We start from the raw sequence: 20498 nt of genomic DNA, 5'->3' as shown, positions 1-20498 counted from the left end.
AGAAATGAAAAAGGACAAGTAACAACTGACACTGCAGAAATACCAAAGATCATGAGAGATTACTACAAGCAACTCTATGCCAATAAAATGGACAACCTGGAAGAAATGGACAAATTCTTAGAAATGCACAACCTGCCAAGACTGAATCAGGAAGAAATAGAAAATATGAACAGACCAATCACAAGAACTGAAGTTGAAAGTGTGATAAAAAATCTTCCAAACAAAAGCCCAGGACCAGATGGCTTCACAGGTGAATTCTATCAAACATTTAGAGAAGAGCTAACACCTATCCTTCTGAAACTCTTCCAAAATATAGCAGAGGGAGGAACACTCCCAAACTCATTCTATGAGGCCACCATCACCCTGATACCAAAACCAGACAAGGATGTCACAAAGAAAGAAAACTACAGGCCAATATCACTGATGAACATAGATGCAAAATTCCTCAACAAAACACTAGCAAACAGAATCCAACAGCACATTAAAAGGATCATACACCATGATCAAGTGGGGTTTATTCTAGGAATGCAAGGATTCTTCAATATACGCAAATCAATCAACGTGATACACCATATTAACAAATTGAAGGAGAAAAACCATATGATGATCTCAATCGATGCAGAGAAAGCTTTCGACAAAATTCAACACCCATTTATGATAAAAACCCTGCAGAAAGTAGGCATAGAGGAAACTTTCCTCAACATAATAAAGGCCATATATGACAAACCCACAGCCAACATCGTCCTCAATGGTGAAAAACCGAAACCATTTCCACTAAGATCAGGAACAAGACAAGGTTGCCCACTCTCACCACTCTTATTCAACATAGTTTTGGAAGTTTTAGCCACAGCAATCAGAGAAGAAAAGGAAATAAAAGGAATCCAAATTGGAAAAAAAGAAGTAAAGCTGTCACTGTTTGCAGATGACATGATACTATACATAGAGAATCCTAAAGATGCTACCAGAAAACTACTAGAGCTAATCAATGAATTTGGTAAAGTAGGATACAAAATTAATGCACAGAAATCTCTGGCATTCCTATATACTAATGATGAAAAATCTGAAAGTGAAATCAAGAAAACACTCCCATTTACCACTGCAACAAAAAGAATAAAATATCTAGGAATAAACCTACCTAAGGAGACAAAAGACCTGTATGCAGAAAATTATAAGTCACTGATGAAAGAAATTAAAGATGATACAAATAGATGGAGAGATGTACCATGTTCTTGGATTGGAAGAATCAACATTGTGAAAATGACTCTACTACCCAAAGCAATCTACAGATTCAATGCAATCCCTATCAAACTACCACTGGCATTTTTCACAGAACTAGAACAAAAAATTTCACAATTGGTATGGAAACACAAAAGACCCCGAATAGCCAAAGCAATCTTGAGAACGAAAAATGGAGCTGGAGGAATCAGGCTCCCTGAGTTCAGACAATACTACAAAGCTATAGTAATCAAGACAGTATGGTACTGGCACAAAAACACAAAGATAGATCAACAGAACAGGATAGAAAGCCCAGAGATAAACCCACGCACATATGGTCACCTTATCTTTGATAAAGGAGGCAGGAATGTGCAGTGGAGAAAGGACAGTCTCTTCAATAAGTGGTGCTGGGAAAACTGGACAGGGACATGTAAAAGTATGAAATTAGATCACTCCCTAACACCATACACAGAAATAAGCTCAAAATGGATTAAAGACCTAAATGTAAGGCCAGACACTATCAAACTCTTAGAGGAAAACATAGGCAGAACGCTCTATGACATAAATCACAGCAAGATCCTTTTGGACCCACCTCCTAGAGAAATGGAAATAAAGACAAAAATAAACACATGGGACCTAATGAAACTTAAAAGCTTTTGCACAGCAAAGGAAACCATAAACAAGACCAAAAGACAACCCTTAGAATGGGAGAAAATATTTGCAAATGAAGCAACTGACAAAGGATTAATCTCCAAAATTTATAAGCAGCTCATGCAGCTCAATAACAAAAAAACAAACAACCCAATCCAAAAATGGGCAGAAGACCTAAATAGACATTTCTCCACAGAAGATATACAGACTGCCAACAAACACATGAAAGGATGCTCAACATCTTTAATCATTAGAGAAATGCAAGTCAAAACTACAATGAGATATCATCTCACACCAGTCAGAATGGCCATCATCAAAAAATCTAGAAACAATAAATGCTGGAGAGGGTGTGGAAAAAAGGGAACAGTCTTGCACTGCTGGTGGGAATGTGAGTTGGTACAGCCACTATGGAGAACAGTATGGAGGTCCCTTAAAAAACTACAAATAGAACTACCATATGACCCAGCAATCCCACTACTGGGCATATTCCCTGAGAAAACCATAATTCAAAAAGAGTCATGTACCAAAATGTTCATAGCAGCCCTATTTACAATAGCCCGAAGATGGAAACAACCTAAGTGTCCATCATCGGATGAATGGATAAAGAAGATGTGGCACATATATACAATGGAATATTACTCAGCCATAGAAAGAAATGAAATTGAGCTATTTGTAATGAGGTGGATGGACCTAGAGTCTGTCATACAGAGTGAAGTAAGTCAGAAAGAGAAAGACAAATACTGTATGCTGACACATATATACGGAATTTAAGAAAAAAAAATGTCATGAAGGACCTAGGGGTAAGACAGGAATAAAGACACAGACCTACTAGAGAATGGACTTGAGGATAGGGGGAGGGGGAAGGGTAAGCTGTGACAAAGCGAAAGAGAGGCATGGACATATATACACTACCAAACGTTAAGGTAGATAGCTAGTGGGAAGCAGCCGCATAGCACAGGGAGATCAGCTCGGTGCTTTGTGACCGCCTGGAGGGGTGGGATAGGGAGGGTGGGAGGGAGACGCAAGAGGGAGGAGATATCGGAACATATGTATAACTGATTAATTTTGTTATAAAGCAGAAACTAACACACCATTGTTAAGCAATTATACTGCAATAAAAAAAATGTGAAAAAAAAACCCACAATGAGTTGTCACCTCATACCTGTTAGAATGCCTATTCTCAAAAACAGAAGAAATATCAAGTGCTGATGAGGATGTGGAGAAAAAGAACTCTTTTTTGCACTTTTGGGTGAGACTGTAAATTGGTGTAGCCACTATGAAAAACAGTATGGAAAACCCTCAAAAAATTAAAAACAGAACTACCATATGATTCAGCAATCCCACTTCTGGGTATTTATCAAAAGAAAATGAAAATACTAACTGGAAAAGATATATGTACCCCCATGTTCACCGCAGCATTAGTTACAATAGCCAAAAAGCGGAACAATCCAAGTGACCATCAATAAATGAATGAATACAGAAAACGTAGTGTGTGTATACAGACACACACATATATATCACATACATATATAATCATATACATCACACATATATGTATGTACACACACACAGAGTATTATTCAACCATTAAAAAAAAGAATGAAGTCTTGCCGTATGCAACAACATGGATGGACCTCAAGGGCCTAACAATAAGTGAAGTAAGTTAGAGAAAGATAAATACTATATGATCTCACTTACGCATGGAATATAAAAAGAAAAACAGGGCTTCCCTGGTGGCGCAGTGGTTAAGAAATCCGCCTGCCAATACAGGGGACGTGGGTTCGAGCCCCGGTCCAGGAAGATCCCACATGCCGCGGAGCAACTAAGCCCGTGAGCCACAACTACCGAGCCTGCGCTCTAGAGCCCACGAGCCACAACTACTGAGCCCGCGTGCTTAGAGCCTGTGCTCCGCAACAAGAGAAGCCACCGCACTGCAAGGAAGAGTAGTCCCAGCTTGCTGCAACTAGAGAAAGCCCCCACGCAGCAACTACGACTCAAGGCAGCCAAAAATAAATAAATAAATAAATTTTAAAAAAGAAAAGAAAAACAAACAAAAAAACCCAAGCTCACAGATACAGAAAGCAGATCGGTGGTTGCCAGAGGCAGGGGTGGGGGTGGGAAATGGGTGACGGGGGTCAAGAGGCACAAACTTCCAGTTACAAAATAAATATGTCACAGGGATGTAATAAATGTACAGCATGTGATCATAGTTAATAATACTGTACTGCATATTTGAAAGTTGCTAAGAATGCGGATCTTAATTCTCATCACAAGAAAAAAATTTTTAGATGTTAACTAGACTTACTGTGGTGATCATTTCACGATGTATACAAATATCAAATCATTATGCTGTACACCTAAAGCTATTATAATGTTATATATAATGTCAATAATACCTCAGTTTTATTTATTTATTTATTTTTTTGTGGTGCACGGGCCTTTCACTGTTATGGCCTCTCCCATTGCGGAGCACAGGCTGCGGACGCGCAGGCTCAGCGGCCATGGTTCACGGGCCTTGCCGCTCCGCGGCATGTGGGATCTTCCTGGACCGGGGCACGAACCCGTGTCCCCTGCATCGGCAGGCAGACTCTCAACCACTGCGCCACAGGGAAGCCCAATACCTCAATTTTTAAAAAATTAAAATAAACAAACAAATAAAACCACAATACCATCAATCCATTTTTTCATAAACCAAAGACTGAGGTCTTTTTCTGATTATATAAGCAATGTGCAGTCTTTGAAAATCAATGAAAAACAGGAAAAAACAAAAGTCACCTCAAAATACTGATAACAATTTGATCTATTTCCTTTACCTTTTGCATTTATAAGTAAATATTTAATGTATATATACTTAAAACACTGGGATAATACTATCAGTTTTATCTTGCTTTCTCATTGGTATATCAAACATTTCTTGCTTTAATATCTTCCAGAAACATAGTTTTTAGTGACTGAACATTATTCCATCATATAAATACAACAAAAAATACAATGAAAACTCTCCCTTTGGAAACCAAAGGTTGTTGTGATTGTTTCCAATTTGTGTTTTTTATAAGTAACACTGTGACTCTGATTAGGTTGTTAGAATAAATTCCCAAAAGAGAGACCAATGGGATCAAATAATAAAGCCATTTAAAGGTTGTAAAAATGCACTGTCAAATGTCTTCCAGAAAAGATGCTCCAACTTTCACCTCACCAGATACAAGAGCAGGGATCAGCAAACTGTAGCAGGGCCTGCCTATGTTTTTGCTCATCCTGTAAGCTAAGAATGGTTTTACATTTTTAAATGGTTGAAAACAAATCATCTGATCATTATGTTATACACCTGAAACGAATGTAATATTCTAAGTGAATTTCACTTCAATTAAAAAAAATTAACACACACAAAAACAAATCAAAAGAATCATATTTACATCAAGTGCCTCAAAATGTGTTGTGCACTGTCAAAATCTCTGCATTTAGTGGTTCACTTAATCTTTAGAATAACTCTGTGAAGTATTAATATTCATTTTACAGATGAGGAAACTGAAGCTTCTAGACAAACTAACTACTAATGATTACACAGCTAAAGAGTAGTTCAGCTGAAATCCAAACCCAGGACCTGGGCTGCATGCAGAAAGTCATCCCGCACTGTGAAGGCAATATGTGTAAATGCCAAAGGCAGATGCGGGTAACACGTTCTAGTGAGTTCCCAAGAAGGAAGATCACTATCTTTGAGAGAAGGAAAGTTTTTTAGGAGAATGAGGTCACATTTCTACCATGATAAGGAACACCAACTCTAAACCCCCAAATTGTCTCTCAGCCTACAAAGTCAAAAATGTTTACTATATGGCAATTGACAAAAAAAGTTCTGCCATATTCCACATCCACTTACAAAATTATCATTAAGCCATTTACATTTTTTCTTTGAAAAATTACCTGCTATGTGTCTACTTTCACCACTGCTATTCAACGTTGTACTGGAAGTTCTAGCCAGAGCAATTAGGTAAGAAAAAGCTATAAAACGCATCCAGGTTGGAAAGGAAGAAATGAAACTATATTCATGGATGATATGATTCTATTTATAAAAAAATCCCAAAGAATACACAAGAAAGTAACCAGATCTAATAAATGAGCTCAGCAAAGTTGCAGGGTACAATACACACAAAAATTAATTGTTTCTATACATCTGAAATGCCCAAACCAAAAATAAAATTAAGAAAGCAATTCCATTTACAATAGCATCTAAAGTATAAAATACTCAAGAATAAACTTAGCTAAGGACATAAAAGACTTGCATACTAAAAACTACAAAACACTGCTGAAAGAAATTAGAGAAGATACAAATAAATGGAAAGACATCTGTGTTCTTTGGTGGGAAGACTTAATACTGTTAAGATGTCAACACTACCAAAGTGACCTCAGGTCCCTATCAAAATTCCAATAGCCTCATTTGCAAAGGTAGTAAAGACAAACTGCAAATTCATATGGAATTGGAAGAGGTCCTAAATAGGCAAAACAATCTTGAAAAAGAACAAATTTGGAGGACTCACACTTCTTGATTTCAAATTTTACTACAGAGCCACAATAGTCAAAACAGTATGGTACTGGCATAAGAACAGACACATGGAGTCCAGAAATAAACCCACACATCTAAGGCCAACTGATATTTGATAAAGGTGCCAAGTCCAATGAACAGGGACACAAATTGTGCTGGGACAACTGGATTTTCACATATGAAAGAATGAAGTTAAATCCCTATCTCACACCATATACAAAAATTAACTCAAAATAGATCAAAGACCTAAATTTAAAAGCTAAAACCATAAAATTCTTAGAAGAAAACACAGGGGTAAATCATCAGGACCTTGGATTTGACAATGAATTCTTGGATACAGGCATACCTAAGAGATAATGTGAGTTTGGTTCCAGACCACTGCAATAAATATCACAATAAAGCAGGTCACACAATTTTTTCGGTTTTGCAGTGCATATAAATGTTATGTTTATACCTTGGTCTACTGAGTATGCAGTAGCATTATCTAAGAAAACAATGTACCTACCTTAATTAAAAAACACTTTGTTGCTAAAAAATGCTAACCATTATCTGAGCCTCCAGTTAGTGGTAATCTTGCCATAGTAACATCAAAAATCACTGGTCACAGATCACCATAACAAATATAGAAATAATGAAAAAGTGTGAAATATCGTGAGAATTACCAAAATGTGACACAGAGACATGAAGTGAGCATGTATATATGAACTGAGCAAGGTATATATACAACATCAAAACATCAAAAGCCCAAACAAAAGAAAAAAATAGGTAAAATAACTGCATCAAAAACAAAACTTTTGTGCATCAAAGGACATTATCAATAGAGTGAAAAGGAAACCCAAATAACTGGAGAGAATATTTCCAAATGACATCTCATAAGGGATCAATATCCAGACTATATTAAAATAAAAACTCCTCCAACCCAAAAACGAGACAACACACCTAAAAATGGACAAAGTGAGGGCTTCCCTGGTGGCACAGTGGTTGGGGGTCCACCTGCCGATGCAGGGGACACGGGTCCGTGCCCTGGTCCGGGAGGATCCCACATGCCGCGGAGCGGCTGGGCCCGTGAGCCATGGCCGCTGAGCCTGCGCGTCCGGAGCCTGTGCTCCGCAACGGGAGAGGCCACAGCAGTGAGAGGCCCGTGTACCACAAAAAAAAAAAAAAAAAAAAAAAAGGACAAAGGAAGGACATGAACATGAATAGACATTTCTCCAAGAAGATATACCAATGACCAATAGCACATGGAAAGATGCTCAACATCATTAGTCCTTTGGAAAACGCAAATTTTAAAACCACAAGATATTACCTCACACCCACTAGGTAAAACAAAAACATAGAAAGTAACAAGTGTTGGTGAGGATGTGGAGAAATGAGAATGTTCTCACATTGATAGTGGGAATCTAAAATGGTACAACTGCTGTGGAAAACAGTTTGGCAATTCCTCAAAAAGTTAAACAGAATTACCTCATAATCCAGTAATTCTTCTCCAAGGTATATACCCAAAAGAACTGAAAACAGAGACTCCGACAGATATCTGAACACACATTTCAGGGCAGCATTATTCACAATAGCTAAAAAGTGGGAAACAACCCAAACAAACAATCAACAGATGAATATATAAACAAAATGTGGTGTAAACATATAATGGATTACTCAGCCTTAAAAGGGAAGGAAATTCTGATACATGCTACAACATGGATGAACCTTAAAAACATTATGCTAGGTGAAATAAGCCAGACACAGAAGGAAAAGACTTATGATTCCATTTATATGAAGTACCTAGAATAGGGAAACTCATTGAGACAAAGGAGAATGGTGGGTGCCAGGGGCTGAGGGGAGGGAGAATAGGGAATTAGTATTTAATGGGTACAGAGTCTCAGCTTGGGAAGATGGAAGAGTTCCGGAGCTGGATGGTGGAGATGACTGCACATCAGGGTGGATGTACTTAATGCCACTGAACCACACACTGAAAAATGGTTGAAATGAAAAAGTTTAAGATACACATATAAAATGCATATATATAAACTACATCAAAAACATTTTAAAGTTACCTGTTGTATCTTTTGCCCATTTTCTTGCTCATTTATGAGAATTTTTCTCTTTAATACTTCTTTTTTTGGCCTTGCCAGGCGGCTTGTGGGATCAGTTCCCCGACCAAGGATTGAAGCCAGGCTATGGCAGCGAAAGTGCCAAGTCCTAACCACTGGACTGCCAGGGAATTCCCTTTTTTTTTAATACTTGATGGCTATTAAATCTTTGTCATATATATTCCAAATTCTTGCTTTTCCAGATTTCTGATTTTTCTTTTCTGCTCAATACCCAATCTCACCGAGAAGCAAGAACATACTCATGCAACAGTTTTCTGCATGAACTGCAGAGTACCATTCTAGCTATACTCTTAACACTTGTCTGATTTTATTCATACAACCACCAAGGCAATAAACTTTCGAAGCTGACTGCCAACCACTGTTCCCTCCCATTGCACCCTTCCATCATGCCCACACTGCCTTTCAATCATTCTGCCATCTGTAGAAAGACCAAGCATTAGCATCTAACAGGATTAGAAACTAAGAAATAGTGGGAAAAGAGTAGTCTCTTAACTTTCAGAAATAATCCTGAAAATCTTTATAGTTTTAAAATAATAATTAAGAGTCTATGTTGGGAATTCCCTGGCAGTCTAGTGGTTAAGACTCCGAGCTTCCACTGCACAGGGCGTGGGTTTGATCTGTGGTCAGGGAACTAAGATCCCGCATGGTGCCCCTCCCCAAAAAAAGAGAGAGCATGTCAGTTTAACGGTTCAGCTATATAACTGGGTGCAGGGCAGTGATTATAACAACTGAAAATGCATGCGTGTGCTTTTTAGCAAAAGAGTGTGGAAAGAGAAAACTATTAATACACAACCTTTTAAGAGCTTCTATGAAGGCGCAGTTAAAACTGGAGATAAACCAAGGTGAGAGAGCGGCTTGCTTAGCTCCTCGTGGCGGCACTCCTGCTCTTGGCACAAATACTAGAGGAGAAGTTACACCTTTACAGGGGAGTGGAGGGATGCCTGCATGTACCCAACAACAGGGCACGGAGACCAACGATCCTTATCTGTGGGCCACCTTAGTTTCGTGTGCATAAAAATAGTGCTAAATGTGTTACTCAAAGTTGCTTTTAAAAAACACAATTTACGGGGCTTCCCTGGTGGCGCAGTGGTTGAGAGTCCGCCTGCCGATGCAGGGGACACGGGTTCGTGCCCCGGTCCGGGAGGATCCCACATGCCGCGGAGCGGCTGGGCCCGTGAGCCATGGCCACTGAGCCTGCGCGTCCGGAGCCTGTGCTCCGCAACGGGAGAGGCCACAGCGGTGAGAGGCCCGTGTACCACAAAAAAACAAAACAAAACAAAAGAAAAAAACCACTATTTACTTTCAAATGGGCCAGAAAAAAATGTATATAAATAAAGAGAGAAAAAAATAAAGCCAATATCAACAACTGGGGGATCTGGGTAAAGGCGTATGGGAGATTCTACACAATTCTTGCAAATTTTCTGATGATTAAAAAAAAAAAAGGCAGTAATGAACACATAAATTTAATAGTTGTTATCAATTAGGTTTGATCTAGTCAATGAGAATGAGGGAGTATTAACAATCATTCTCAAGTACAAGGAGTACATCTCAATTTTAGCTCCAGATTTAACTGACTGATAATTGCTTCATTTCAGCAGTTTTGCTTCATTCATTCATTCAACAAATATTTACTGAGGGTCACTATGTGTATAGCAGTATACAAAACAAATGAAAACCTGAATTACATGTTTTTTTTATATGGATAATGTCAACCCAAATATTGCCCAAGACTTTGGTGTATATTAAGAAATTTCATGATAGCCCTGGGATCTATAAACTTATCTTCAAAATTTCCCAAATGTCTATTTTCTTGGTAGCCACGTTTTCTTTTAGCTTAATCAGTGGGACAAACTAAATGGCAGCAGATGGTCCGTCCTCCTATCCTCTTAGGTTTTATATACTAGATAATTAGCTAAAAATTTTTGTTGGGCTTCCCTGGTGGCACAGTGGTTAAGAATCCGCCTGCCAATGAAGGGGACACGGGTTCGAGCCCTGGTCCGGGAAGATCCCACATGCCACGGAGCAACTAAGCCCATGTGCCACAACTACTGAGCCTGTGCTGTAGACCCACGAGCCACAACTACTGAGCCCATGTGCCACAACTACTGAAGCCCACGTGCCTAGAGCTCATGCTCTGCAACAAGAGAAGTCACCGCAATGAGAAGCTGGTGCACTGCAACGAAGACCCAAGGCAGCCAAAGATAAAAAATAAATAAAATAAATTTATAAAAAAAGAAAAAGCAGAAATAAACTAAATAATAAAGAAATATATAATCTAACATTAAAAAAGGGTAATATCACAACCAACTTTGGTTTATTCTATGAACACAAAGTTGATTTAACATTAGGAAATCAATGTAGTTTATCACATTAGTGATATAAGGGAGAAAAATTATGCGATCATCTTAACAGATGCAGGAAAAAATTTAATAAAATTCAACATCCTTTCCCAATAAAAGTATTTAGCAACTAGAAATATATGAAATTTCTTTAACAAAGGGTAAATACACAAAAATTAATTGTATGAGCAACAAAGACAAGGAAACTTTACAAAAGACCATTTACCACTGCATCAAAAATATCAATTATACCTAAAAATCAACTTACTAAGACCTCAACATAGAAAGCTATAAAACATTATTGAAAGAAATTAAATTGATCCTAAATTTACCCACAGATTCAATGCAAATCTCAATAAAAATTCAAAGTTTTTAATGTGTGCAAGGAAATTGACAAGTTGATTGTAAAATTTACAAGGCATTGTTAAAGAATAAAAAGACAGATTTGCTCAATGAAACCTGATCCCTACATTACACTATACACAAAATCAATTCCAAGTGAAATGTAAATATAAAATCTGAAAGGCAAAACAACAGAGCTTTCAGAAAAAAAAAAAAGAATATTTAGGGTAGGGAAAGATTTCTCAAACCAGACATAAAAAGCACTCAACATCAAGACAAAGATTAAGTTTTTCTACATTAATCATATGAACTTCTATTGACCAAAAAAGACATAGCAGGAAAAGAGATATACATGACATCACCCACAAAGGGTTTGAATCTAGAATACAATAAATTAATAAAGAAAGACAAAGTAGAAAGACATCTGAACAGACACTTCATAAAAGATAAACAAATGACCAAAAAATAAGTATTGGGTTGGCCAAAAAGTCTGTTTTTTGGCCAACCCAATATATGAAAAGAGGCTCAATGATTTCAACATTGATTACTAGTGCAGAATCCAGAGAAATATAAATTACAAGTAGGAAATACCATCAGATACCCCACCAGTACTGGCTAAAAGTATAAAGACTGACAATATCAAGAGCCAATAGGAGGCTTAACAAAAGGAATTCTCATAAACCATTAGCAGTAGTGTAAATTGGTACAACCAATTTCAAAAACAGTTTCCACTGAAAGCTGAAGACACATGCATCTCGTCTGAACAATTCCACTCCTAGGTGTATACAACCAAGAGAAACATTTGTGCACAATACATCAGGAGACATGTTCAATAAAATTCACAGAAGCATTATTCACAATAGCCAAAAACTGGAAACAACCCAAATGCTCATCAACGGTAGTAGAAAAGAGAGACTGTAATATGTTCATACAACTGAATACAGTTGACCCTTTAAAAACATGGGTTTGAACTGTGGGGTCCACCTATATGCAGATATTTTTCAATAAATATACTGGAAAGTTTGGACTTCCCTGGTGGCACAGTGGTTAAGAGTCTGCCTGCCAATGCAGGGGACACGGGTTCGAGCCCTGGTCCGGGAAGATCCCACATCTCTTTTGATGTCCATTTGATGTTTCATTTTTGATGCTGCGGAGCAACTAAGCCCGTGCACCACAACTACTGAGCCTGCACTCTAGAGCCGGTGAGCCACAACTACTGAGCCCATGTGCCACAACTACTGAAGCCCACACGCCTAGAGCCCATGCTCCGCAACAAGAGAAGCCACTGCAATGGGAAGCCCGCGCACCGCAAATGAAGAGTAGCCCCTGCTCACCACAACTAGAGAAAGCCTGCGTGCAGCAACGAAGACCCAACACAGCCCAAAATATATATATATATATATATATATATATATATGAAAATTTTTTGGAGATTTCCGACAATTTGAAAAAAGTCACAGATGAAATACATAGCCAGAAATACTGAAATGATTAAGAAAAAGGTATGCAATGAATGCATAAAGTATATGTAAATACTGGTCGGTCATTACAAAGACATAAGGTGAATGATATTTAATGTAAAATTAATGTGTTAGTTTTCTTAATGTTTTATAACTTTGCTTTCAAAGAATATTACCATATTCTTTTCTAATTGGAGAAAGTGAGTATTAGATTATTACAGGTAAGTGACTTCTTTAAAAATGTAATAATGTTTCTGATACTGTACTAAGAATATGACTGTAATAAGATACGCCACAAAAATTTTCTAACAATTCATTCATTAGTGTCTAGGCTAGGCTACTGCGAAGCAATTTTATCGATTACACTAGGCTACCATAAAGTATGAATCAATAAACTTTTTCACATTATCTTTTCATTTTTGATGTCCAGTGCTGGTAATACATATAACATCTACAATGTTTTGTATCATATAAGACAATATTGATATAGGTTCTGACAAGCAATTCATCTCATAAACAAAAGATGTAAACTTAGGGTATAAATTACTGTAAATATATTTTCTCTTCCTTATGATTTTTAAAAATATTCTCTTTTCTTTAGTTTACTTTTTAATTAAGGATACAGTATACAATACACATAATATACAAAATATGTGTTAACTGACTGTTTCTGCTATGGGTAAGGCTTCCCCTTCTGGTAGAAGGCTATTAGTTAGGTTTTGGGGGAGTTTATAAGTGGCTTTTCAGCTGTGCGGGGGTCAGGCACCCCTAGGCCCCAAGTTGTTTGAGGGCCAACAACTATGCAGCAATGAAAAGGAAAGAAAATACAGCTCCAACAACATGGAATAAATCTCACAAAGATATTGTTGAGCAAAAACTGCAGATACACACCAAACAAATATAGTGAGATTCCATTTAAATGAAAGAAAAATTTTTTTTAAATGTGGGGCTTGGGCTTCCCTGGTGGCGCAGTCGTTGAGAGTCCGCCTGCCGATGCGGGGGGCACGGGTTCGTGCCCCGGTCCGGGAGGATCCCACATGCCGCGGAGCGGCTGGGCCCGTGAGCCATGGCCACTGAGCCTGCGCGTCCGGAGCCTGTGCTCCGCAACGGGAGAGGCCACAGCAGTGAGAGGCCCGCGTACCGCAAAAAAATAAAATAAAATAAATAAATAAAAATAAATGTGGGGCTTTAGGTACAGTGCCTACAATTCTTTGGAACTGGCAAAATTAAATATTGTATGAAGAAGTGAATCATCTTAATTCTGAAGATATTACCCTCCTAACCAAATATTTTCTGAATAGCTTTCACCTGCCAAGCACTGTGTTAAACGCAGGTGATACACCTATCACCTCAAGGTGCTTACAAGGTATTTGGGAAAATTATACATAGAAATGTCACTATCTTTACTGCAACTAACAGTAAGATTGATGACGCTGGATTTCAGTTATTTATCCCCCAGTGTACAGGAAAAAAATTTTTTTTTTTTTCGGTACGCAGGCCTCTCTCAGAACGACCACCGTGTAGGGCCTTTGGTCATCTTACACCTATTTACTAAAACAGATTATTTTCCCATTGCCCATCCTCCCACCCTCTCACCTTCCCCCAGCCTCCAGCCCACAATTCATTCACTCACTTAACAATCTGCTATACACAAAGCAATCACGGCATGCTAGGCACTGGATTAAAGTGCCAGCGATAACAAATTAATAAAAAGCATAGTCCACCAAAGGAGCCTACAATCTAGCAGGAGACAAACATGTAAAGAAGGATAAGCTTGAAGGGCATAAATGGGGAAGCACCTCACTCTGCGGGGACCCGGGTGAAACAAGGCTTTCACAGAGACACTGAGCGGGAAGCGCCGGGCAGGGCGCGGCGAAGAATTCAAGGCTCCTGCGAGGCTGCTGGCACACGCCGCACAGGAAGAGTGGGCGAGGATGCTCAGGCTCTCAGACCCGAGACGCCGCCCCCCCGGGGATGGGGATGGCGCGGACGGGGCCTAAGAAGGAAGCCTCCTCCCAATGTCCTCGCGGCGTGGACATCCGTCTACACCGCCTCCAGCGCCTCCTGGGCGGGCAGCACCACCCCGGCCGCGCCGACCGCCGCGCGTGAGCCTCCCCCCGGCCCGGGTCCCGCACGTACCCCATCGATCTTCATGTCCAGGATTTTCTCCACCTCGAACACATCCTCGCCGTCATCCTCGCTGTCCCCGACGGCCTCCGCTCCTTTCGCGGCCGCGTCCTTCTCTTCGCCCACCGCTCCTCCTCCCTCTCCTTCGACTCCGGGCGACTGGCCACTGTCGTCGGCACCCGAACCAGGAACTGCAGCCGCGCTCCCCCCCTCCGCCTCCACCGCAGCCATAACGGAGCTCTGCCAGCCGCGGGGAGAGCGGTTGCGACGCGCGCCCCGCGTTCGGCCCCGAGCCCCCGCCGGCAGGACGCCGCCGACCAGAAATCGCCAATGGCGGGCTCGAGACCACGGAGCGACGCGCGCGCACAACAATCACGTCAGGGCGGGCGCGCCGGAGCGCGCACCACCCACAGGAAGTGGGTGGGCTGGCCGAGGGGGGTGCCCCGGGCGGAAGGAAGAGCAGGGCGATGGAGGCGCGAGGAGAGGCCGCGGGGTAGCGCCGGTGAGCGGGGCTTGAGGAGCGTGGGCGGGGTGTGGGCTGAGGGTGAGGGAGCCGCGGAGGGGAGGCTGCACTTTAGCGCTGCTGGGCGGGGATTGCGGGACGTGGGCGGGAAGTGGGTGGGGCGAGAGGGTCAGCGCGCGGGTCAGGTTCGTGGCGCGTTCTCTTCTCCGTGCCGCCCGCTGCCCAGAGCAGGTGACCCTTATCTGGGTGATTTTGATTCGATTAACGCCTGTGAAGGATCCAGTCAAACACAGCTCATAGTGCTGTTATATTTTAGGGAGTGCTGTTTAAAGATAAGGAAAACATTTATTTTCCAATTTCTAGTAGGGTTTTGTTTTGTTTTTTTAATTCCCACTGAGAAAAATCAGAGGAGGTGATAAAAGTAATTTGTACACGCTATGAATGATTGACAAAAATAGTCACCCCTCAAAATGAATTGTCGCCCAGAGTTGCTAAGTGAAATATTTCTCACTTTGAATTGCAAATAAGCAAATAAAGTCTTAGTAGCAGCGAGCTTTTTATTTAACAGTGAACTTTGTCGACCGAAAATAAATGCACAAGGTGAGAGTTGCGAGTTGGGTTTTATTTGGGGGCAAAATGAGAGCTATGTCCAGGGGACAGCGCCTCAGCAGCTCAGGGCCTGGGTGACCGGCCAGGAGACGAGCGGTCAAGCACGCGCTGCTGCTGGCCACGAGGAGCGGACGCCCCGATCATGATTTTGTGCCTTTCTAGATGTGAGGGGAGGCGAGAACCGGGCTGCTAAAACCTTCTCCAGCTTTTCCCAGAGCACAGAGCGCCTCACACCTGATCTCCACCCTGAGCTCCTCTCAGGGGGCCTTGAAGGTCCGCAGCTGTGGTGGCTATGACCTCATCCTCGAGTGTCAATTTTCACCTGGTAACTTAATTTACAAAATTAACTCTTTTAAATGGGCTGGCTCCCTAAGTTCATTTAAGACTATGATCTGGCCGGCGCCTCTTGAGAGCAGCGCCAGCTGTTGGAGTTGGCTCACAGAAGGCACCCTAGGCATTGGGAACACAGAGATCGCTACACCATAGCCTGCCCTCCAGGCACTCTCATCTCTAAGGGAAGACACACAGCAATTCTAATGCTTCCATATATTTTTCTAAATAAGTTTAAAAAATATTGTAAAGCAACGTTAGTTGATGGGGGACAGCTGATTGTTTCACAAGAATTCCAGCTAACAAGTATAGAAGAAAAAATAGAGAACCACAATATTTCATAAAATGATTCAGACAACAGAATCGTTAGCTGAAAGACTGACGAGGAACTGGATGCCAAAGTATCTGTCCACAGGTGAGTGCTGGCTGTAGGCAAACAACTCCACAGTGGAAACCTGCTGATCAATGTTAGCATTATTAAAGTAGAACAACCAGCCTTCACGGCTCATGTTGACAGAAATGCTGATCCTTAATCTACTCAGGACTTTAGATCTAATTTCCAGTGTACAAGAAATATGGGGAAAGAGAAATGTTAACAGACATGTCCAGAATGTGGGACATCCTGTAGGAGAGCCAAGCCGTTTCCTCAGCAACAAAAGAAGAGGGAAGAGAAGGCTGTTCTAAGTGTCCAAAAACTTGACAAAGCATTTCAAGTCTTGAGGAAGTTCATTACACTATTTACTCTGCTTTTATGTATTTTTTAAATTAAGTATATATGTTCATTGTAAAATTTTTTCAATTAATTAAAAAATGTATAAGATAGAAATAAAGTTCCTGTTCCTCAAAGGTAACTAGTTTGGAATGACATGACAGACTTTTATGTCATACATATATAAACGCCCATTTATACAACTTTTTTGTGTGTGTGTGGTACGCGGGCCTCTCACTGCTGTGGCCTCTCCTGCTGCGGAGCACAGGCTCCGGACGCGCAGGCTCAGCGGCCATGGCTCACGGGCCTAGCCGCTCGGCGGCATGTGGGATCTTCCCGGACCGGGGCACGAACCCGCGTCCCCTGCGTCGGCAGGCGGACTCTCAACCACTGCGCCACCGGGGAAGCCCCCATTTATACAACTTTTGAAATAAGCTCTATTGCACATGCTCTGCCACTGCACTGTGCACGTATGCACATATAATACATCCATGTGTTGGTGTGTCCATATTTCTGTAAGATGAATTTCTAGAAGTAGAATTCCTACTAGCGGAATTTATAGGTCAAAGAGGGTAGTGATTTAATTTTTTCTTCCAGTTTTATTGAGATATAATTGACACAGCACTGTGTAAGTTTTAGATGTACAGCATAATGATCTGACTTGCATACACAATGAAATGATGACCACGGTAAGTCTAGTGAACATCCATCATCTCATATAGACACAAAATAAAAGAAAAATATTTTTCCTGTGACGAGAACTCTTCGGATTTAGTCTCCGAACAACTCTCATATGTAACACAGCAGCACTTATTCTATTCGTCATGCTGCACATCACAGCCCTAGTATTTACTTGTCGTGTGACTGGAAGTTTGCACCTTTGGACCACCTTCGCGCACTCTCCCCTTCCACCACCCCCATCTCTGGTAACCACAGGTCTGATCTCTTTTTCCATGAGTTTGCTTGTTTCTTTTTGAAGCATAATTGACCTACAACACTATATTAGTTCCTGGTGCACAACATAGTAATTCGATATTTCTATACATTTTGAAATGACCACCGCATAGTGATTTAAATTTTGATAAACATTTTAAAATTTTGTTTTACTAGTATACGTTTCCGGTAACAATGTAAGGAGATACCCGGTTTGTCTTCTGTAATTACGTCAAGCAAACAAGCAGGGCAGGCCAGGGCCAAGACCTGACTGATTTGGCCAGTAAAGCTATAACAAGCCCGTTTCAGATTTAGATGGTTTATACATATATAAACAGCAAAAGGCAGAGTAGTCAAAGATGCCAGCTCCCCTTGGCCCTGGGCCCACCGCCCTGAACAGAGCCGAACGTCTGCAGTGTGAGTAGTGGGACAGGTCCTGAGCTTCTTGCCTCATCGGGGAGGAAGGTGGGAGGAGGCTTTTAGGCAGCTCCTCACAAGCCTCCCATTCCCTCGGGCACCAGCAGGCTCACAGGGTCCCTCATCAGGGTGTTGGGAGCCACTGGAGAGGCGGGCAGGCCCCGCAGCAGGAAGGAAACCCTGCACCTGTGTGCGTGAGGGGTGATGGGCAGGACGGGTGGGAGGACAGCCAAAACTGTATGTCAGGGCTTCCTTGGTGGTGCAGTGGTTGAGAATCTGCCTGCCGATGCAGGGGACATGGGTTCGAGCCCTGGTCTGGGAAGATCCCACATGCCGCGGAGCAACTATGCCCGTGAGCCACAACTACTGAGCCTGCGCGTCTGGAGCCTGTGCTCCACAACGAGAGGCCGCAATAGTGAGAGGCCCCTGCTTGCCGCAACTAGAGAAAGCCCGTGCACAGAAACGAAGACCCAACACAGCCAAAAATAAATAAATAAACAAACAAATAAATCTGTGACTCTGCTTAAAAAAAAGAGAGATAAGCAAGATAAATTAAAATACTACAAAAAGTACTGAAGTACTAACAACAGCCTTTTAATACTGTGCTGAGATTTACAAAACATTTTGCCAACTATGTCGAGTCTTAAGGATCAGAAGTAGATTACTTAGTGAGTTCACCAGTATTTTCCTTCTCTGTGGAATTGCTCAGGGATGGATCATCAGTTTTCACTTCCAGAATTAAAACAAACAAAACACATTTACTACTCAAAGATTTATTAAAATTAGTTAACAATAAATGTTGGAACTATTAAGCTTCTTGAATGTGGTCATATCTGCCATGCTAGTCTTTCAGGTGTCCTTAAATTAGCTCTGGTTATTAGTAATCCAAGGACAAGTGGGAAAAGAGGAAGGTAGATTAAAAGATAGTGAAAACAGGGGCCTCCCTGGTGGCGCAGTGGTTGAGAGTCCGCCTGCCGATGCAGGGGATACGGGTTCGTGCCCCGGTCTGGGAGGATCCCATATGCCGCGGAGCGGCTGGGCCCGTGAGCCATGGCCGCTGGGCCTGCGCGTCCGGAGCCTGTGCTCCGCAACGGGAGAGGCCACAGGAGTGAGAGGCCCGCATACCGCAAAAAGAAAAAAAAAAAAAAAAAAAAAAAGATAGTGAAAACAAATCATTGTAATTCTATTTATTAGGCATGTGAGGAGAACTGATTGATAGGTACACAGTTTCAAATGGCATTTTTCTATTCTGGAGATTACGGTAAGCATAGTCATGAAAAGTGTTACTGTGGGTCAGAATGAGCTCTGAGCACCATCGTGTCACCAGCGAAGGAACTGCGGAGGCTCTAGTTTAGAGGGAACCAAGGCTTCTATGTGAGGCCAGACAATTTTTGCTTCATATTTTTCTTATAGAGGAATCGTAACACTATCTATTATGATATAGGAATAACTTCCGATGCAAGAATGTCTTTCCAGTTCTATAGAGATTTCAAAAGTCATCAGTGTATTTACAGTAATTCTGAATCTGACTTTATTACTGGATGTTGAAAAATATTTTCAATATAAAAGGACTTTACTATTCTGCCTATTTTGTTGTAGCTACCAATGTCTGAGACAGTAAGAAAGGCTGATATAACAGCAGTTCTGGGTAATCATTTGTCTAGAGGCTGCGTCACACCACCACATTTAGATTTCTAAAGCTGTTGTAAATAATTCACTTGATATCATACAATATGATATCTAACAGACATCGTGTTCTTATAAATTAATATTTATCAGAACTGCCTGCAAGGACCTACTGTACAGCACAGGGAACTTATATTCAATATCTTGTAATAACCTATAATGGAAAAGAATCTGAAAACATTTATGTATAACGGAACCACTTTGCTGTACACCAGAAACCAACACAACATTGTAAATCAACAATACCTTAATTTAAAAAAATAGGGCTTCCCTGGTGGCGCAGTGGTTGAGAGTCCGCCTGCCGATGCAGGGGACATGGGTTCGTGCCCCGGTCTGGGAAGATCCCACATGCCGCGGAGCGGTTGGGCCCGTGAGCCATGGCCGTTGGGCCTGCGCGTCCGGAGCCTGTGCTCCACAACGGGAGAGGCCACAACAGTGAGAGGCCCGCATACAGCAAAAAAAAAAAAAAAAAAAATAGAACTGCCTGCCTTTTTAGTTAGTTATTTATTTATTTAGCTGCACTGGGTCTTAGTTGCGGCACGTGGGATCTTCATTGCTGTGTGTGGGGTCTT

At 41.2% G+C, this 20498-nt stretch overlaps 1 protein-coding gene across 4 annotated transcripts in view; it reads right to left on the bottom strand.

The window, feature by feature from the left end:
* The window catches only part of MPHOSPH8 (M-phase phosphoprotein 8), a 58377-nt gene extending 43237 nt beyond the window's left edge, over positions 1–15140 (bottom strand). For all 4 annotated transcript variants that reach the window (XM_081214943.1, XM_081214944.1, XM_081214941.1 and 1 more), the window contains exon 1: positions 14792–15140. In XM_081214943.1, coding sequence (XP_081071069.1) covers positions 14792–15010 — 219 coding nt within the window. In that variant the 5' untranslated portion in view covers positions 15011–15140. The remainder of the gene's footprint in view (positions 1–14791) is intronic.
* Positions 15141–20498: the final 5358 nt, after the last annotated feature.

This window comes from Mesoplodon bidens, assembly GCF_964165515.1.
Source record: "Mesoplodon bidens genome assembly, chromosome: 17".
NCBI lineage: Eukaryota > Metazoa > Chordata > Mammalia > Artiodactyla > Ziphiidae > Mesoplodon > Mesoplodon bidens.
The sequence above is the reverse complement of the archived record's forward strand: the minus strand, read 5'-3'. Positions and strand labels throughout refer to the sequence as shown.